Below are 21,124 nucleotides of genomic sequence, written 5' to 3'. Positions count from 1 at the left end.
CTAACATGGAGAAGACAGGGTTTACCACCTATCCCGTAGGCCGGCCACCAGTTGGTGATCAACATGATTTGGCTTCACCTTGGGGAAGCTATCATGTCTTCCGTCTTTATAAACAGGATATGGTTTAACGTTAACCCATCTCCAATTCACTAACAAGGTGGAGGTATGTTTTATGACCAAAACTCAAGTTTGTACTGACACCTGTACCTTGAACTTATTTTCGTCAATGGATTTATTTTCAAACCGTGGTAAAAGTTTGGGAAAGTACAGAAAACTATCTCATCCTGCTGATAATCTGTGTCAAATCAGAAAAAGCTACTGTGTCATCCTGCTGATAGTCAGTGTGTTAGCTTTGTGAGCGTTAATCACAAGACAGCAGTAATGACTGTGACTGAAGCTAAATACAAGATGGCACTGGAGGATGTGTTTGTGTGTGTGAGCGCTAATTGTTTGATTCAGACATTTAGAATCTCAGATTTACCATTTTCTGTGTCGACATTTAAGCGTTCCATCTGCTTAGTGACCATCGTGTCCCATGGAGGTTCCCTCTGACTCAAACAATTCATAATCAGCTGACAGCTGACGGATTGTACTCACTAATGGAATTTGTCCAGTCATAAACAAATCTGTGAAATTACTTTTTCCGGCAACGAAAATGTCTTCACTGGACCAAATACTGGAATATACTCTGCTCAGACTGTACCTTATCGTGTTTTCCAATTGAATATGTTAACTTTTTGAGATTTTTTTAATTTCAGAGGGCAGAATTAGGTTTTATTGTGTTTTTTATTGCAGCAATGATTGTATGGACAACATTTAATGTTCTGCCAATAAAAATACAACAAACATGAGGGATTTATTTATCTACAGGCAAAACACAATTCTGTTCAGGGACGTCCTGAATCCCTGAGCAGCTTTTATTTATCTAGGAGACTTAGACCTTCATCACTCCACTTTGCTTTCACCGTGTTGTCGGAATTCAGAGTATTTGCGTTGCTGTCGCACTTGATTGTTTGAGAATGTTATTTACCAAAGTCAAGGGTTTCCTGCGTTTTCAATAATGTTTTCAAGCAGTCGGGGTTTAAAGCAGATTCACAGCAGATCTGCCTAATCACCAGATGCCTGCTCTCTAATGCATAATGCATCAGACTTTTATTACAAGTCTGCAGGGAAAACACAGCAGTGATTTACATTAATATTTCATCACATCGCTGTGACATCAAAAGCTTAATGGAGGGGACCCTGCATGTGTGTGTGTGTGTGTGTGTTTTTGTGTGTGTGTGTTCATGTGTTTTATCATTAATGAAGTAGACCCTGGTGACCAGAGCTTGGCCTCTGTCGAGGGGTCAGGTGGAGAGGTGAAAATAATGTGTCAAGTTAGTTTAAACTCAAAGAGCTGACATTAATAACAGGCTCATGACTGAAGGGTTTGTGACGTCAGCTCTTTGAATCCAAGAGTCTGAATGTGTGAAAGGATGAAAGTGAGATTGGGTTTTGAATGGGGTTCGCCCCAGTCCTTCCTTTTCTCTTTTTTATTAATTTTCTCTTTGAATTCTCAGATTCAGCTCTTTCTGACCTGAAATAAAACAGATTCTTTACAGTTCGTTTTCTCATCAAACTTTCATGAAAGGAAATAATTACATTTTCTAAATGTTGCTCTATTCCTTTTCATATATGATGCCTCTGCATTAAAAAATTACATGCACTCAATTACATGATATCAGTTTTTTTCATCATCACCCATTAATTATTCTCTGTGAAATTGATGAAAAAAAGTGGGGGAAATTGTTTTATTTGCCCATTTTTATGGATCTACATTTCATGGGTTCTTTCTTGGCCCATGTAGCACCTCCCCTCCAAGTTTTTTGGAAATCAGATGAGTAGTTCTTTTAAAATCCTGCTGAGAAACAAACCAACAAACAAACATAGACAGGGGCATAAACATGTCAAAGGATATTAACTCTTAAGCAATAAAACTTATAGCAGGACTGTTGGTATACACTGTACCAGGGGTACCTAATAAACTGGCCACTGTCTCACCAGCTCTCTGTGTTCCCTCAGATGACAGTGCGTCAGCCGCCAGCAGTATGGAGGTGACCGACCGCATCGCCTCCCTGGAGCAGAGGGTCCAGATGCAGGAGGACGAGATCCAGCTGCTGAAGTCAGCTCTGGCCGACGTGGTCCGCAGGCTCAACCACTCTGAGGAGCAGCAGGCCATGGGGTCACGCCGGGGACCCACTAAAGGTAAAATACAACATAGGTGCTTGTTAAATGATTCAGTATCCAAAAAATGGTCAACGGGTCATCTGGTATTAGTTATTTTTGACAGTTTTGATTGTCAACACATGCTCGCCGGCTTATTCACCCACTTTTGATAGACATCCTTTCTGTCTTTTCTCACTTTCTTCTCTCTCCACCTGACTAGTTATCCATCTCCTGTCCTCTCTCCTCCTGGACTGTGTTGTTGTGTTGTTAAATGTGTCGTGTGTTACGTGTATAGACCCGGCTTTGATGAGAAAGTCTCCCTCAGCAGACAGCAATGCTGGGAAGCCAGGTAGGCTGACTGTGTGGTCTGTCTGCACTAACCAGGCCTGCTGTGGTGCGTTAGAGCAAACACATTTCAGTCACTGCCTGCACAGTATTGTGTTGTTTATAGTTTAGTATTTCAACAGGAAACAAACAGTTAGTGTGAGTATGACACCGCCTGAGGTCAACACACTGTGGTCTGAGTGTTAACACAAGCAGTAGACAGAAACTATATTTTACCAAAGGGAAACACTAAACATGACCTTTTAGACTTTTGAGTGTGTGAAATCATGTGAAAATATTATGAACTGTCACAACAGTGTGGGAATAAGTTATTAAACATGTGTATCCCAAGGACTTTTCCCCCAAAACTATTTCCCCTATTATTAAAGTAGATTACAACTAGAACTAATAGGATTAAATTAAGCTTTAATAACATTAGTTTCTGCATTAGTAAAATTCACTTAATCTACAACTCTGTGTACAATTTATTTAAATGTCATATCTCTCTCTCTGTTCTTCCTTCTATTTCTGTTCTAACTCCGCCTGGTATCTCTTTGTGAAAAATGTAGGAAGCAGACATTACAAATGTTACAAAGCAGCACATCATCACAGAATATTACATTATAGATTTTTTTGTGTCTCCGCTTTTTATTGTGTCACAACACAGCATGATTTCAGCTGAGGATTGTCTTGCACACATCGTACCTTCACCCCACAGGCAGATGAAGCCTGCATGTGAAATCAACTGCACCTCATTTGGGTTTTTACGTCCACAGACTAGCATTTGAGGGATTAGGCCCAAACAGAGTGAGCTGCTGCTTCCCATGACTGGGTGGAGGTTCAGTTTGATTTGGGAGCTGGAGGATAATGATTTAGATTCAGAGCTGCTCTCCCTTATTGTTCTCCACCAGCAGCCGGCTCGACTCCACTCAAGCACAATGATCTGCTTCAGAAAGCTCAACACAATCACACACCAACACACACATTCATCTTCTTTAACATGCTAACAAAATTACAACCTCAGTTTGCCCCTGCTGGGTAATTACTACAAGGAAGATAACAGAGCAGAATGTGTGTGTGGGCTTGAGTGCATGCACATGAGTGTGTGTTTTTGTGTGTGTGCGCCTGATCTCGTGTGTGTCCCTGCTGGATGAAACACTGACTATTAAATATTTATCACTGCAGATAAAGCTGCAGCTTGGATTTGTTATTCCCGGCTTGTCTGACTGCCGTATGTCCCCTGTGTGTGTGTGTGTGTGTGTGTGTGTGTGTGTGTGTGTGTGTGTGTGTGTGTGTGTGTGTGTGTGTGTGTGTGTGTGTGTGTGTGTGTGTGTGTGTGTGTGTGTGTGTGGTTGAATTGAAAACGTTAAATAAATCCATTTTAAGATATGAACTACAGTCTCTAAAGTAAGTTAATGTGTTTATATATGTTATATTATCTCTTTGAACCCCTTACTGAACAGCATGGAGAACGAGTGTTGTATATGTGTAGTGGTTAAGACTTCGACAATAATGGGGACACTTAATATCTCACCCACAAATGCAAACTGTTAAGGAACAATTTCCGTTTTTTTATTATGACTGTTATTGTAATCACGCTTAACTGGACTGTAGATGATTGTATCTGGCTAAAGTTGCAAAAACTACTCTTCCTATATCGTTTTGAATTCAAATAGATCCTGATTATTGTGAATATTGTGCTAATCATAATTTTTTTTTGTCAGTCATAATCAACAGTCTTTTCCCCTCAATGTGCTTTATATCACAACAACAAATCATCTTTATACGTTATACTCCCGGCCGAACCTCCTTCTTGTCTGAAATAAAAACAGTATTTTTGTGTTTGAACATATAGAACAAAATGTCAAACACAATAGTACATGTCATGTTAAGTATAACATGTTATTTCCAATGCATGCTGGGAGTTCTTTGCACTCCACCTACCCTCCTGGGATATCATAGTGTTTCTAAATATAGTGATATAGATTAGAGATTATAGATTATAGCAAACAGCATTAAAAGCAGCCTCGGTGATGGACCCTATAGTCCAGTGTTATGACTGAACATGCTCCTCTGCTGTTCTTTCTTCCAGCCAGGCCAATGATTGCCACCCTGCCGTTACGGCCCACAGTAAACAACGGGACCGTCCTACCAAAGAAAGGCAGCGGCACTCTGCCCTCCCCATCTGGACCTGGATCCAGGAAGGACTCCTGCACACCGGCCAACAAGAGGTGAGGAAACTGAAACTGCACCTTTTCTAAGGGAAATGATTTGGGCTACAAGTGGGAGTTGATTTGTGCCAATTTTGTAATTATGTTTTACCGTCACTTATTAGCATATTTGTAAACTTGTCCAGCCCTGACAAATATTTATATATATTTATATGGCAGCTGAAGGCTCCTGTTGATTATTGCATTTTTCTCTCCTGGCATTGTTTCATTGTTTCTGTGTCATGTCTGACTGTTTCAGCCATAAATCATCACATTTCTGCCTTTTTATCAGGCGAACCCAATTACATAAAAATTGCTGATAAACAGAGGGACAGAATTGTTATCTTCTCTACTGTGTGTGTGTGTGTGTTCATACATGCTTATGGAGCACAGGTTATCAATCTAGTCTGTCAGGCGAGCAATAACCTTTTCCCATCTCTGGATGTCATTACCATAATCAGATGAAGCTCAGCAGACAGCATGGACCTGCTCCAGTCCAAACAGATGTTCACTCGCCTCAGAAGTTGTTTCCTTGTCTCTAACTGTGTGTACTTTTGTTTCTGCTTCTGCGGGCAGTTAAGATATGTCTCTGCACCTTGACATGTAAACAGTTGATGGAAACAAACCTCAAATTCCAAGCAGAACAGTATCAAATTAGGAAATGTTTGTATCTGGTCTATTTCCTTGCTGTCCCTGGAGTTGGTTAGTGTCTTTAAAGGGCATCTGACTCTCCATAGAGTAAAAGTACTACTGAGGTAATGGACCTTAAGTCTCTCAAACATTAATCAAAATATTTGAACCACGCCCAAGGGCGGCTGTGGTAGAAGGTAGAGAGGGTCGTCCACTAACCAGAAGTTTGGTGGTTTCATTCCAGTCTCCATTATATAGTGTCCTTTCATGGCTGTACAGACAGTGTAAGAATTGTGTGTGATAGAAAAAGCACTGTGTACAGAAGCGCTGTATTAATGTGAGAGTGAATAGGTTCATGTTGTCTCTACTGTAAAGCAGTGTATAGGTCGATAAGTGCTATATATATAAAATCTATTTCCCAAAGAGATCTTTCAATTTAAATAGATGTATATATTTGTTCATTTAAATATGCATGAGATTGGGGATTTTAGCTTTATCTTTATCTTTGTGTGTGTTGTGTCGTCTTTTCTGTCCTCCATGTCTGCCCTCTTGTGTTGTCCCTCTCTAATGGGTTAATCTCTGATAACATGTCCTCTCCTCTATGATGTTATATCCTTATGTGATGTCCGTCTACTGTGTGATGTCCTTCCAGTCTGTCCAGTTTGTCCTCTTTGTCTGGATCTACCAGAATTCTCTATCTGCCTCTCAGGTGAGAGTGTCAAGTTACCACTATTAACCATCACTATTTTCTTTCACTATTTATCTCATCTGTTACGCTCGCTCCATGTCGTTTGACTCATCGATCTTTGCAGCAGTGTGTTGTGTTGTTTACTGTCTGTATTTGCGATTAGTCTAAATTGCAGATTAGTCTCAATCCCATCAGTGCTGGAGTACACACACATCAGCGTTCCCCCAATACCCTATGGCCCAATTACTGTGATTCCTCCTGGGATAACACAGCAAACAACAGTCTCTCTCTTTTTATTCTGTTCTGCTCTCTAGTGAACAAACACATGCAGGCTCTCCAGAAGGGATAACGGCCACTGGCCAGTTTTACGATTTGAATAGACTTCTCTCCCCTAGGGAGGATTAGGTGACTGTGCCTACTGGCCATTGGACTGCTGATGGAGCCTTTTCATTGTTGTATAGGCAGACTGTCTGCACTGCCAATATGCAGATCTGCACAGGTCTGTACTCAAGCTGTAGTTATAATCAGCACTGTGGAGTAAACAGATATATCCACATACTGTTCTGAGTCACACAGTTTTCTGAAAAGTGTATGGTAATATTTCACTACGCTTTTTAGTTTAATCGTCAAATAAATACATCTCCCCCGCGTGTGCTTTCAGAATCAGTTTCTGCGATGAAAATTTTACCAGAGGGTGTTTTTAAAATAGCAGCATCAGGTGGTTTCATGACCTATTTCTTGTTTTTTCTCCCCTTCTCCTCCTCTCTGTCTTTATTTGCCTCTGCCCATCTTCCTTCGCTCTCCCCACTGCAGCACTGTGAGGAGAGCCAACTCAAACGAACACATGGGCACTCTCACGCGTAAAGATTCGGGCGACTCCAAGGGCAACCGAACTCGCGCCGGATCCACCGGCAGCAACTCCAGCGGCAAAAAAAGCGATAGGTACCACAGACATATTGATGGCCATGTTTTCTTTCATTTGAGAGCCACGAACAAACCTATCACTGACATTTTCTGTTTAAGCAAGATAGTAGACTGTGTTTTAATCAGATTTTTTCTAGTTTGACACATAAATAGCAGATAAATCAACAACACACAGCAGATGTGGTTTATCCTGAGCGGGACACTGATTGACAGCTGTGTGTTTACTCATTTACTTTGCAGCAAACAGAGGGATCCAGTGTTTAACGCAGGTAAGAACCACAGGCTTTTTATGGCTCTGTAGCCTGAAAGCTATGATTGTCACATGCTATGATACCACCCACTGAGAGCCCTTACACACCAGCTGCTCAGTGGTTCTCTGTGTCAGTCTGAGGTCAATGCGTTTTTAAGGTCATTTGCAGACTATTCATTAACCTAATGAATGTTCCCAAATCAGATTAAACTGTGAAGGGGAAATGCAGTTTGTCAAATTATGGCTTAAGTCAGTGCTTTGAACTTTTTTCTGCACAGAGAACAACTGAGAGCAAGTCAAATATCTATGTATTCATCTTTTCCATGATCCATCCATTAACAAGTAACCAGCCCATCTCATCCATGACTCATCTTTACATCCCAGTTTCCACATTTGTCCACATATTCTCTTTTTAATATTCTCTTTTTTTCATTTTTTGTTGAACTATTTAAATTCAATTAGTCCTTTTTTCTCAGCATTCTGACTATGGGTCACAAAAACGTTGCACTCGTCACCTCTTTTGTGTAGAGACTGAGACAAACATTGGATTAGCTACGTTAGCTAACTGCTAAGAGGTTTGTTATGACACCTCTCCAGCTGATTGATTGATATTATCTATGTGAACCACAGACTTTATCATATAAAGATGGAGGACTGACAGTGACGCAAAATTGTCTAGATCGCCCCCTGATGGCTCGCTGCAGTATCATAAACCCCCTTGTCCTCTGTGTTGGGACATGTACTTAACAAAGAAGTCAAAGTACACGTCAAGTAATTGTTTCTCCAAGAGGGTTTTTGTTGTTCTTATCACACTGATGTATGTTTCAGTGTTCACCTTTCGAGCAAGTTTGGTTTTAATTCATTATTTGATGCTTAATGGGGGAAACGTCTTAATTGACAGCTGAGACTCACTTGTGATTATTTGAGGATCCTGCCCCCAATCAATACTGCACAGAGTCTGGTGCCACGTGCACAAGGGAATTAAATGAGGTTTTTCTCTTCACAGTCACCAAATTGCTTGCTCATTGTGGGGAGCTGTTGTCCTTCTCTTTTTTAAGGTCTCGATCTTACTATGTATCTAAGTGCCTTGAGATAATGGAAATAATTTTTTTGCAACATTTCTGGAAAGTGGGAGGAAATGAAGACACGTTGTCCATTTGTAGATCCATTCTATGACGTAGTGTCTGAGTCTGCATTTACTAAATTTCGTCAATGGAGGTATCGAGTGTAAAGGTAACTTGTCCCCTTAAAGTCACAATGGCTACAATAGTTTTTTACCGTATATTTTAACCTGAAAACAACCTTTTCCAACCTTAAAGATAAATGTTCACTAGTCAGTCTGTATGGAGACAAACAAATGAAAGAACTAAGAGCAGAGACTGTCACGCACATTAATTGTGAGTTTATAATGTTTCCATGCAACAGATAAGAAAACCAACTCCTACACAGTTCTATCTCCAAACAAAAAGCATGAAGCGCACGGTAACCAGACAGAGGCACAGAATGTGAAATGACATTATTATTGATCAGAATTTCCATCTCCTGGGTGCTATTGATTTTTGTATAAATTGAACTGCTGTTCCTCAATGGTTTACACACCTGGTTCCAGATCTTTTTTGAGTTAAGGCTGCACACCCCCAACAAACCTCATCTAGACTCTGTACAGACTTAGACACACAGAGTTGAAGTGGTGGTGGTTTAGTATCTTTATTTTTTATTTTTTTAGGTCCAGATCTTGCAAATACGATGATAACATGAAAGTAAAATTAACTCATGCATGTTCTTTGTACATTTTCAAACTGTGCTAGTTTTTATCTGCTATTCCTCTTTAAACATCTCTAAGAGTGCTTCCATCTGTGATATGATGCTGACTATTAGTAGGAAACAGGCTACAGGGATAATTATTTCTACTGCACAGCAATTAAAGGACATTTGAATTAATTATAAACCAATAATTTCCTGCAAAACAACATAAACTACCTCCAGGTGGCAGTTAATGAATATTAACAAGTAATATTATGATAATTGCAACTGTAACTGCTTCTAGTATTATGATTAGAGATTACAATCAAAGGGATTCATTTGATACAGTAAAATGTACTGAGAGACTGAGATGTCTGAAGTCAGTTTTTCTTTCTTTGTGGAGGGATTTAAAAAAGGAAAGCTCAAGCAGGTACTGGGCAGACAGATGTAGTAATTTACTAACAACGTAAGAATCAAGGTTGGGACACCATCTCTCAGGAAATGAGCTTCGATTCATTAGCAGTGTTTAGGGCAGAAGCTGCTGTTAATTTACACCAGGAAACAGGTGCACTCCTGTTAGGACAGACCAGGAAGTGAGAAAACACGTGTCTGCCCCTCAACTGGTGCTTGTGTGTTTCTCTCTGTGACCTTTACAAGGGATGCGACGTGTGACCCACTGCAAAGGTAGGCTGTCCCCACCCCCCTCTTCCCTTATTATGCCCCCCCAGTCTCCACGGCTCTCTGGACGATGCAGATGATGTTTTTTTTTGCTTATATTAAATCAGGACTTTTCTTTTGAAATTTCAATTTATATCCTAAATTTTAGTTTTATCCAATTTAGTTCAGTGCATTCATCAGAGAGCTGTCCAGACAGGGGGAGAATGGGCTGAAAAAGGGTGTGTGTGTGTGTGTGTGCGACAGTTATCCTCCCCACGCGACCTAACCTGCACTGAGCGCTGCGTCAGAGTGCGATTGCAGTGTTTGCAGTGTTCACTTGAGTGTCTCCCCACTTGCGGAAGAAGCTGCTGCCTCACCAGACGTGTGTATGTCCGCTCACAGCCTCACTTTCCCGTCATAGGCGTCTAGTCTGTGTCACCATAGTAACAACACAAAGAGTGCTGACACTCGCTCCCTCGCAGTCGCTTTGAGTGCTTCTGCGAACTCCTCTGTAAATCCTCTGTTCTGAGATTCCTTGCCGCAGTTTCCGAGCAAGTAGATTTGCAGCTGCCCCCCCGAAAAAGGAACATTTGCATTACAAACACATTCAGTCTCTCTTTTTTCGGGGGCACTCCCTAAGTCTGTTTGATTTCACTGCTTGTAGTTCTCTCACGCTGCCCCAAGCGTCAACTGTTTGTGTGTAGTTCCCTTCAGTCAAGTGTTTACAAAGCTGCCAAGAATTCAAAAAAGCCAGGCTACTTTTCTCACAGTATGTTACTGTTTACCCAGTCGTGTAACGGGATAATTCACTCTTTCGGATAATTAACTCTTGAAACAACCACTTTTTGAGAGCAGTTAGAGCAGTGGCTCCCAACATTTTTGGCAGGTTAACCCTTAAAATGTATTATATTCCCTTGTAAACCCAAGAGATTTTCTCCCCTCAATTTCTCGTATTGTTTCAGTATTCAGCAGTTCAGTTTTTAATGTCTTTAAATTTCTTATAATTTCCGAGAACAAACTTTAGTGTTAATAGAAGGGGAAGTTGGAAATTTGCTTAATTTAACCAGTGAAACTACTGTATTTCTTAAGGGGTTCTTTATTATTGGATACTTGAGTCTTCATATGTATTGGACTTAAAGCTGTCTCAATTTCCCCGTCATTAACATCAAGTTACATTCTTCTTTCTGGGAAGGTGGGAGCTAGGAAATGACTTAGCAATTATGGCCAGTAAAATAAACCAGTTCATTTGAGTAGGGGATAGTTTTTCTTCTTCATGGGTCCTGATCTCCAGGTTGGGAATCACTGTTTTACACCAGTGATGCATGACAGGAACTATTAACAGCAAATTAGTACAAACAAGACCTCATAATAAGATCCCAGTGAAAAACGGTCTGATGATAATATACAATATTCTGTTAGTTGATAATAGAAGTCACTTCCCATAGTTTCCTTTTAATAGTTTGTGTCTCTGCAAGTATCTCAATGCTGTTTAGCCAAATATGACAAAAGGAACAGCCTTTTAAGTATTCTACCAACCTCCTCCACCCTTTAAATTCCTGGACCCTTGGCCCTGCTTCTTGTTCCCGTTCACCCAACCGGTCCTGACAACCTTCAATACCCCTCTCCATCATCTGCTCTTCTGCCCATCTGCATTATAGTCACAGTACAGATTTACCTCAGCCGCTCTGCCAAGCAGACGGAGACCGGCGGCAGCTCGGCAGCTTCGGCTGTAACGGCCCGTCCGGCTGCCAGCCCCCAACAGACCTCAGTAAGCACCAGGGCCGGCGTGGCCAGAAGGGGCGGGGCCTACAGGGCGCCACCGATCAGAAAGACCCCGAATTTAAACCTCCATCTGAGGAAGTCGGGGAGTTTGTCATCGTACTATCCTCTCGATACACCAAGCTACCGAAGCCCTGTTAAATCTCCTAGTCAGTACTTCCAGATATGTTACTAGTCAGTGAGCAACATATAATATTACAGTTCAGTTTCATGGTGAAAAGTAGATTTTATATTATATCTGTACATTTCAAATCAGGAGGTTTATTGTAACATGTTCTTTCACACCAACATTTCAGACTGGTTTTGTAGCAACACAAACAGTTAATTAGCAAGTAAAACTATAATATTCTTCTCCTTATGAGTTTTGGAAAAAAAATAATAAAATAAATGGTTCATTTTGTTTGTTTTGGTTCCCTTCAGCACGATTTATTTTCAGTATTAACATGTTTTAAATTCATGAGGATTTCTCATCATCCCTCTTTGCTAAGCTTGGACTTTTTGTTTTTGTTCACAACATTTCCTTTGCTCTGCTTGTGTCCGCATTTCATGTTGGTTAACCTCTGCTGGGAGCTGAATATTCATGAGTTTTGGAACTGTTTTATGTGGAAGTGTTTGCAGTTTCATTTTGCGCTCTTTGTTGTCATGTGTTTTGAAACGACTAATAAAGTCAGTGAAAAAGCTGATTTGTTTGTGCAAATTTGTTGTCTTTAATTGAGTCCTTATCATAGTGAAAAAAACCATCACATATCATCATTTCATTCCATTATCCTCCACATCATCACCCCTGTATTCACTTCATAATACAACATCGCATACACTTCAGTGTAAGTGTGTCTGAGCTTCTTGTGCATTTCAAATACAACTCCATATGATCTGACATATTTCCACCAGTTATATGTATTTTCTACGTGTATAATCTCACTGACCACTTGTTTTGCTCTCTCTAGAGGAAGGTTATGTGAAAATGTTTTTGAAGGGTCGTCCCATCACCATGCACATGCCCAAAGACCAAGTGGACAGCTACTGCCTGGAGGCCAGAGCCGAGATGCCCAGCAACAAACTCAAACTGGACTGGGTGTATCCTTCTACTGCAGTGTGTTCTTAGAAAGCAGGAGATGGGATGTCAAGTTACCTCTGTGATACCGTGATTTTTAATTTCTTTTTTATACCTGGAGGTTCAAATACATTGGAGTCCTGACAGATGATTTTAATGTAGTTGGCACAAGATGATAACTTGTTTGCACATGATAAAGATCTACTTTGCACATAGTGATTACCTTGTCGGAACAAGTTAATAACTGCACACTAAAGGCATAATTGGCGTATGCTTTGAAAACCACAGGGGTAATTTGCTTTTATAGCTTTTAAGACCAACAGGAATTTCATTATACGACATTTCCAAGGTGAAAATAATACTTGATTTGCTGAGTTCTCTCCATTTGTCGTTAGAGCATTTACATCTTTTGTTATTTATTGTGTGCGAACAAGATAATATACAGTATGTGTGCATAATATCAAATGTCACCATTTGGGATCTAATGGGCTCCGTAACACTCACTTATACCAGTGATTTGTAAAGTTAGGAGCCGTAGTCTTCTGCAGAAGTAAAATCCGCCCTGGCCTGTGATGTAGTGAAGAGAGGAAGCTGCATATTTGACATCTCAGATATTTGTTTTTCACCGTGCACTGCTGCCACAGTCAGAGCCTCATATCTCTGCTGCAGCCTGCAGTCAGCAATAACCTGCGTGAACAGTCAGCAGCTCCTCTTGTGCTGTTTTAATTTTATTTGGTTTCACACGTGGTTGTTTCTCTCTTCCTTTCATTTGTTGTTGGGGAACAAAATTAATTTTGTGTGTTGTTCGATCGAGCAGAAATCCAAAGGGAGAAAAGCTGTAAATAACCAAGATTAAATCTGAGAACAGAAATAGGAATGTGAGCTCCATGCTCTGTGTGTGTTGAATCTTGATGGATTATTAATTAACATTAAATAGTTAGTGACAATTATTGGAAATAACACTTATTTTCATTATTGAATCTGACATTTATTTATCTTGATTGATATAGAAAAAATGTGTTTCACAGTTTATGCAGCTCAAGGTGATATTTTCAAAGTATATATTTCGATGTTACTTTGATATATATATATATCTACCTTTATTCCTTCAAGTTTTATTTCTTGACCATGGTAATATCTAGCTATGGTTACCGCGGTAGAGACTGTCGCTCCAACCTTTACTTGCTGCCCACTGGGGAAACGGTTTATTTCATCGCCTCCGTGGTCGTCCTGTTCAATGTGGACGAGCAGCTGCAGAGACACTACACCGGACACACAGACGACATCAAATGGTAAGAGACGCTGTTTCTACAATCTACTCGTCGACATAATGCATTCCCTAGTCCATTAACTTTAACCACAACAACTAAAGGCCCTGACCCTCCCCCTTACTCTAACCTAACCCTTACCTTCATTTTAACCTAGACTTAACCTTAAAACATGTTTTCACAATGAAATTAAAATTACTTATGTTTTGTGGATTTGCTTTTTGTCCCCATAAGGAAGACAAATCCCCATAACATGACAGTGTGAAGAGTTCCCACAGCATGAGTAATATCTGGACCAGACACAAACACGTAGCAGGACACCACTTTTTTTATTAAGTCCCAATCACACTGTACAATACATTTAAGCAATATTAACAGTGTAAACTTAATTTTCACAATTATTCACACTTTTATTCTTCTAAAATAGTTTTGTAAATCATTCTAAACAAACCAAAAGCTAATTACACATTGTTCCACAAATTCCCCCCCAACATTAGATGTAGAGACCTCTCCTGTTTTCTCCTGCTGAATGTCTACAATGAGGGATGTATCAGTCCCTCCATGTCGTTAAACTCAGAGGTTTATTTAAATTGAAGTTATAAATCTGCACATCACAGATCAAAAGACCAACTGCAGACAGATTCCCACTCGTTTAAAGACAAAGTGCTTGAGCTCTACACGTTGTATCTGGAAGAGGCTGAATTTATCTCAAAGTGCTTCATTTCCCCTCTCGCATTAGAGCACACTGGGGTTGAATGCACAAGTGAATATCATATTCACAGCTTTAACCAGCTCACTCACTGAGCGCCCCTTTCAAGTTCCACCAACACGCCGCTCATCTTTATTCAAATCATCCTTTTGATGTCAAAAAGGCCTTTAAACGTTTTCATGTCTGTTTCTCACAAATTTATCTTCGCCAGCCTCACAGTCCACCCCGACAAAATCACCATAGCAACCGGGCAGGTGGCGGGCACCTCCTCAGATGGAAAAGTAAGTGAGCGCTCTCATTGATGTTTTATCACTTTAGCTGATTAATTACTGAGGAGTGACGGTGACGTGAGAAAATGAAACATATTCATTCTGTGCTCACTTACACACTCACTGTGTGTGCTTCAGAAAAAGTATAAATCATACTGATGGTGTGTCTCTGCCTGTGTTTGTGTGTGTATTATTTTCCCCTGGCAGCATCTCGCTCCTCATGTCCGTGTGTGGGACTCCGTCAGCCTCAACACCCTCCACGTCGTGGGCGCAGGCTTCTTTGACCGAGCCTTGGTCTGCTTGTCTTTCTCCAAGTCGGTAAGAAAAGTCTGGAGACGAGGAGTTTCAAGCTCGTGTGTTTTTATGCCTCTGCATTGTTGACAGCCAGTAGTCAGAGGAAATATGTTTTTTCGGTTGTCCGTCTCATTCTTGTGAACACGATATCTCAATGATGCCTCGAGGGAATTTCTTCAAATTAGGTACAAAGGTTTACCTATACTTAAGGATGACCTGACTAGACTTTGAGGGTCCAAGGTCAAGGTCCCAGTGGCTTAGAGCTCGCTGTGATCTCATAAATCAAATTGTTTGCCCTATGAACATGATATCTCAAGAATGCCTTGAAAGAGTTTCTTCAAATCTGGTTAAAACATTCAATTAGACTCACTGATTAACTGATTAGATTTGGGTGGTCAAAGGTCAAGGTCATGATGGCCTCATGAATCCGGAAAAAAATAAAATGAAGACTGATACTTGTCATGTGAAGCATTGTGTCTGTTTCTGTTTGTTAGAACGGAGGAAACACTCTGTGTGTTGTAGACGACTCCAACGATCACGTGCTGTCTGTGTGGGACTGGCAGAGAGAGGACAAACTGGCCGAGGTCAAGGTATTAAGTGAACATCACTGCATGTACAGCATATATGTACAAATATGTTGTATACAGCCTTTTTATAATTATTAAGTACAAATATATTTTCAACCTCTTTGTCTTCTTCAGCTAAACTTGTTTCTTGTTCTGTGTGTTTGGGTTCAGTGCTCCAACGAGTCGGTATTTGCTGCAGACTTTCACCCGACAGACAGCAACATCGTGGTCACCTGTGGCAAGTCACATCTCTATTTCTGGAACCTGGAGAAAGGCATGCTGGCCAAGAAGCAAGGACTGTTTGAGGTACGTCAACAAACTGTCACAATAAAGTTTGATCATGACAACTTGTGATGTGATTTAAGTCCATGTACAGCTAAATATAAGATGTGTGTTCTGGTCTTACAGAAACAGGAGAAGCCCAAGTTTGTGTTGTGCGTGACCTTTGCAGAAAATGGAGACGCTATAACTGGAGACTCGAGTGGGAACATCCTGGTGTGGGGAAAAGGTACATGACGTTCCTCACAGACACTCACTGACCCCGTGTCAGTAAGAGGCTCAGACATTTGCCCGCAAGTTTTAGTGATGACAGGAAGGGAAAGATAGAGTTTCAAGATTAAAAATAGTTATTTCTCACAAAAATACTACACAGCTATACAGTTATACTACAAAGCTGGGAAACTATGTGTGTGCTTTTACCCAACTCTTTGAACGAGAGGGAGCCGAAGAGACAAAACCCAAAACACAGTTAAAGGAAAACTGTGTCTGTGTCTATAAAAAAATATTTTTGTGGTCATAAGCTTAAAGATGTCTCATTGTTCGGAAGCTGTCAGGAGATCCAGATCAGGAAGGGGTCAGGCCAAGGATAGAACAGAGCTGGATCTTATGAGTAACCAATAAGAGGAAAAACACTCACCTCCGTCTGCAGCTCCACAATCTCAGATTTCTCTGCTGCTCGCCCTGTGTGTCTGTTAATCTGTCCTCTTCAAGCAGCGAACCTCCATGTCCGGCTGAACCCTCTCATCCATCTCATCCCGTCTCTCTCACGCAGGCACTAATCGCATCAGCCACGTCATCCAAGGAGCTCACGAGGGCAGCATCTTTGCTCTGTGCATGCTGAGGAACGGCACGCTAGTGTCTGGCGGTAAAGACCGGAGGCTCGTCTCCCGGGACGGCAGCTACCAACAGATACAGATGGTGGAGGTGAGACTAAGTTCAAGTCATACTGTTGTAAATAAAAATCATGAGAACTCTACAAGGCTAGATATACTTTTAAGGGTTAAATTATATATGTTCATCCACATTCTCTTATATAGAAGGACACTCAGTAGAGCGAATACTCCCTGGGTTTTTATTTGGATCGCATCAAATTGCATACAATCATAAATGTATGCATCTTTTTTTATTTATTTTTATGAAAAATCATGAATTAATCTGTGAGAAATCAACGAAAAAAGTTGCTAAATGCCCTTTCTCCCAAACCATCTTCTGATCTCGACCTGCTCTAAACTTTAACGGGTTCTTTCCTTCCAAAAAGTTTCGTAGATAAAAGTCCAGAGGTTTTTGTTTAATGCCGCAACTATCAGACGGACAGGCAAACAAACCTTGGCAGATGTCACAAAAACCAATAAAAACATATTTGGCGGGGGTAATAAAATGGTGAGCTGCATATCCGGCTCTTTCTTTGAAAGGTCTTCGTCTCGTACATCAGCCAGAATTATTCAATCAGGTCTGAGGCAGCAGACTTTGTATGCCGACCACTGCACCACATCATAAATATTACAGAGGTTTAAATGGATTTTCGCTCTCAGTGACATTCTTGAATATTTGTATTGATGAGAATTATAGATCCTTCATGTTTTATTCGGTCCGAGGAGACCACAATACCACATTAAGACCACATTTATTATGGCACAAGTTAACATTTGATTCTGGGTGGACAGATGGTTTCATGTATTTCTTCCACAGGTGCCTGAGTTGTTTGGTCCCATCAGGACCATCGCGGAGGGCCGAGGGGAGACAGTGCTCATCGGGACCACCAAGAACTTTGTTTTGCAGGGCAGCTTGGATGGAGAATTCATTCCCATCACACAGGTAGGTGCAGCAGCCTGGTGTGGTATTCCTTCCTTTTCTTTACAGTCTAGAGCTGCAACTAAAAGCAGATTTTTATCATTTATTAATCTGCTGTTTTTATTTTCACATGTTGGTTTATGTGACCAACAGCTCACAACCTACAAACATCACATTTACAATGAAATAACAGAAAAGAGGCAAATACTTAAATTTTTTCTTAAATCAATTATCAGTATTGACTAATCTATTAAACCATTATTGTCACAGCTCATCTTCTTGAATGTTGTCCCAGCTGACCTCTTCTTTGTTGTACTTAAAGTTGAGCTTACAGTTTTATGTTTGTGACGTCGTAGCAGATGAAGTGTCTCTGAGATTCAGATAAAACTCTCCTCTCGTCTGCAGGGTCACACTGATGAGTTGTGGGGTCTGGCCGTTCATCCCTGTAAGACTCAGTTCCTCACCTGCGGTTACGACAGGCAGGTCAGCCTGTGGGACTCCAGCACCCACCAGCTCATCTGGGCCAAGAACATGGAGGTATTGTTAGTCAACACTGCCCCCTGGGGTCATACAGGGAAATTACACCGCACCGAACAAATAAAATGCTTCTGCATGTGGATCAGATGGGATGTGATCAGTCTTGATGTCTTTAGATTCTTCAGGGAACTTAACATGCAGAATAAAATAACGTGTTTTTAAACGGAGATACCGACATTAATATGTTATCCAATTTTCTACCATATACATAATATTCAATTATTGTTTATTGTTGACATTAAACATCCTCTGTTGTACTTTGTGTTTTTTACGACAGGACGCTGCCCAATCAGCAGGCTTTCATCCGACTGGAGCTGTGGTTGCCGTAGGAACCCAAACTGGCAGGTGCAGACCTCAGTCTATCTCAAAATGCCAAGAGCAGATTTTAATCATTATTAAACTGAAGATAAACCAGTGTGTCGCTGATCGTGCAGGTGGCTGGTGCTGGACACAGACTCCAAGGATCTAGTGACGATGCACACAGACGGGAATGAACAGCTGTCTGTTATGTGCTTCGGTTCAGGTATGTTGATATCTGTATATATATTTCTCAAAATATTATACAATAATTCCAGGATAAATATTTATTAGACAAAGTGGAAACAGTTTAAATCAAAGATCAGTGGTGTCAGATTTTTGTTTAGGACGTGTTATACAGTGCTCATGAGATCTTATGAGAAGTTTATTCAACAAAGAGGAAACTGTTTTTCAAGAATCCAGGGTAGTAAGAGCCTCAAGTAAACCATGAAGGATTTATACTTATATATAAATGAAATGAAGGACTATGGGTTTATTGATGAGCATATCTTCCAGACAGTTGCATGTGATATTAAGAGGTTTGTGGTTTAGCAACTTCTCCATTATTAAGTATTGACCGAGGTCTGAAGGTCCCAGAGCACAGTGTTTAACCACATCCCGTTTACACCATTCTACAGCTGTAACTAGAACAGAAAGACAATTATTAAAACATAGGTACACTGAATTTCCATTTCAATTATAGTTTATTTCACCAAGATAGTTCTGTAATAAAATATTAATAATAAGAATATTATTATTAATAATAATTAATCAAGTCTTAAAACTGTGAGAACTGCAGCCCAACTCTTACATATTAATCAACCAGTTCAGTCTATAAAACAAATTGATATTTTGTAAAAAGTTTGTAATCTTCCTGTCTTCTTTTATTTGATTTAGATGGTAACTTCCTGGCTATCGGTTCCCATGACAACTACATCTATATCTACGCTGTGGCAGAAAATGGGAGGAAGTACAGCAGAGTGGGGAAATGCTCGGTGAGCACCTGTATTTATATCCCCGTCTACAACCTTGGCTACTTTATTTCTAGTTCCTCCTCACGTCAGCTTTATATTTAGTTCCCTCCTCAGCTCTATTTTTGGGCCGCACACTTTGTCCTCGCCGTGTGTTGATAGGGAGGTTTGGTGATGATAAATGACAGCGAGCTGACTCATACAGCCTGTGTCTGTGTAAATATAATTAACTACTGGTTGCTGTATCAGATTGAATCAGCATTTCTGAAATTATTTCTGCTGCTTGTGAAACCATATCGTCTCCACTGTAATCAATACTGTCGAGTGTCTCGTTGTGCTTTTACAAAAAGAAACAATCTAACTTGGTCCTGTTTCATCTGATCTCAGGGTCACTCCAGTTTCATCACTCATCTGGACTGGTCAGTGGATTCCCAGTATCTGGTGTCGAATTCAGGAGACTATGAGATACTGTACTGTGAGTATGATCACTGTCGCCCTCATGTTTGTTACATGACAGATAAAATAATGCTTGAAATGGAAAGTGAATGACAGCATAGCAAAAATTCCTCTTTTTCTCTACTTGCACTCTCGACAACCCTCTAATCATACACACCCTCCCAATTTGGCAGTGTACTTTGGTTGTCAGTTCCTCTGCTGCTCTGCATTAGTATCGCAGCCTGTCCAGCTAGCCCCTCCACCACCCGGGCATCCACCTGCAGCCTCCGACAGGGGGGTGTGAAAGATATTAGTTCATCATTCTTCATTATCTCTATGTAATCATGTAATCATACCTGGAGGAGTGATGTGGTCGAAGCCTAGACGCCAAACTCTTACTATTTTATGTTTTGCTTCATGAGTTGACTGACTACAGTGATCACTGCCAGTAAAGATTAGAAACTGTATGTGCAAAATTGAAATCTATCTCTGAAATGTAAACACTGTATCACTGAAACTGAGCAGTAAAATGTTTGAGGTGTACATGAAACCAATTTTTCCGGAAAATGTCCCATTAAATGTAGATTCTTTAATAACGGTAAAAAGACTTGACATGTGTTGACAAGGGCAAGCTAATGTATTAAAATTATCTCAAAATGACTCATGAGTGTTAAGGACCTATATTATTACAACAAACATTTATATGAATGTATATGGTTTGTGTATTTGTTCCTCAGGGATCCCGTCCGTGTGCAAACAGGTGGTCAGTGTGGAGACCACCAGGGACATCGAGTGGGCCACATACACCTGCACTCTGGCCTTCCAGGTCTTCGGTAAGAGCGAGCTAACCTCCATCGTGTCTCTGTGTCGTCACGTTTTAATGGTCATTCAGCAGCATTAAACTGCCTCCTCCTCCTCCTCCTCCTCCTCCTCCTCCTCCTCCTCCTCCTCCTCCTCCTCCTCCTCCTCCTCCTCCTCTTCCTCCTCCTCCTCCTCCTCCTCCTCCTCCTCCTCCTCCTCCTCCTCCTCAGGCTTGTGGCCCGACGGCTCAGACGGCACCGACATCAACGCTGTCTGCAGGTCCAGTGACAAGAGCCTCCTGGTCACTGGAGACGACTTCGGGAAGGTCCATCTCTTCTCATACCCATGCTCACAGTTCAGGGTAAGAGCTGCTGGCGAATGTACAGAACATACATCTAAGTCATATTAAGAAGGAAACTTAAGACCTTTTCTTTTCTCGTCAG

The 21,124-nt window shown here is 40.8% G+C and overlaps 1 protein-coding gene across 1 annotated transcript in view; it reads left to right on the top strand.

Annotated features, from left to right (window-relative positions):
• eml1 (EMAP like 1) overlaps positions 1-21,124 on the top strand; it is a 37,728-nt gene that overhangs the window by 14,538 nt on the left and 2,066 nt on the right. Inside the window, exons 2-21 of the mRNA XM_061082833.1 lie at positions 2,062-2,244; positions 4,622-4,760; positions 6,871-6,999; positions 7,222-7,250; positions 12,358-12,487; positions 13,607-13,756; positions 14,653-14,722; positions 14,918-15,028; positions 15,499-15,594; positions 15,742-15,876; positions 15,979-16,078; positions 16,622-16,773; positions 17,539-17,664; positions 18,046-18,177; positions 18,455-18,522; positions 18,612-18,700; positions 19,372-19,469; positions 19,833-19,920; positions 20,618-20,713; positions 20,912-21,042. Coding sequence (XP_060938816.1) covers positions 2,062-2,244; positions 4,622-4,760; positions 6,871-6,999; positions 7,222-7,250; positions 12,358-12,487; positions 13,607-13,756; positions 14,653-14,722; positions 14,918-15,028; positions 15,499-15,594; positions 15,742-15,876; positions 15,979-16,078; positions 16,622-16,773; positions 17,539-17,664; positions 18,046-18,177; positions 18,455-18,522; positions 18,612-18,700; positions 19,372-19,469; positions 19,833-19,920; positions 20,618-20,713; positions 20,912-21,042 — 2,252 coding nt within the window. The remainder of the gene's footprint in view (positions 1-2,061; positions 2,245-4,621; positions 4,761-6,870; positions 7,000-7,221; positions 7,251-12,357; positions 12,488-13,606; positions 13,757-14,652; positions 14,723-14,917; positions 15,029-15,498; positions 15,595-15,741; positions 15,877-15,978; positions 16,079-16,621; positions 16,774-17,538; positions 17,665-18,045; positions 18,178-18,454; positions 18,523-18,611; positions 18,701-19,371; positions 19,470-19,832; positions 19,921-20,617; positions 20,714-20,911; positions 21,043-21,124) is intronic.

This window comes from Limanda limanda, chromosome 12 (genome assembly GCF_963576545.1).
Source record: "Limanda limanda chromosome 12, fLimLim1.1, whole genome shotgun sequence".
NCBI classification, from domain to species: Eukaryota; Metazoa; Chordata; class Actinopteri; order Pleuronectiformes; family Pleuronectidae; genus Limanda; species Limanda limanda.
This window is presented reverse-complemented; position numbering and strand designations above follow the sequence as displayed.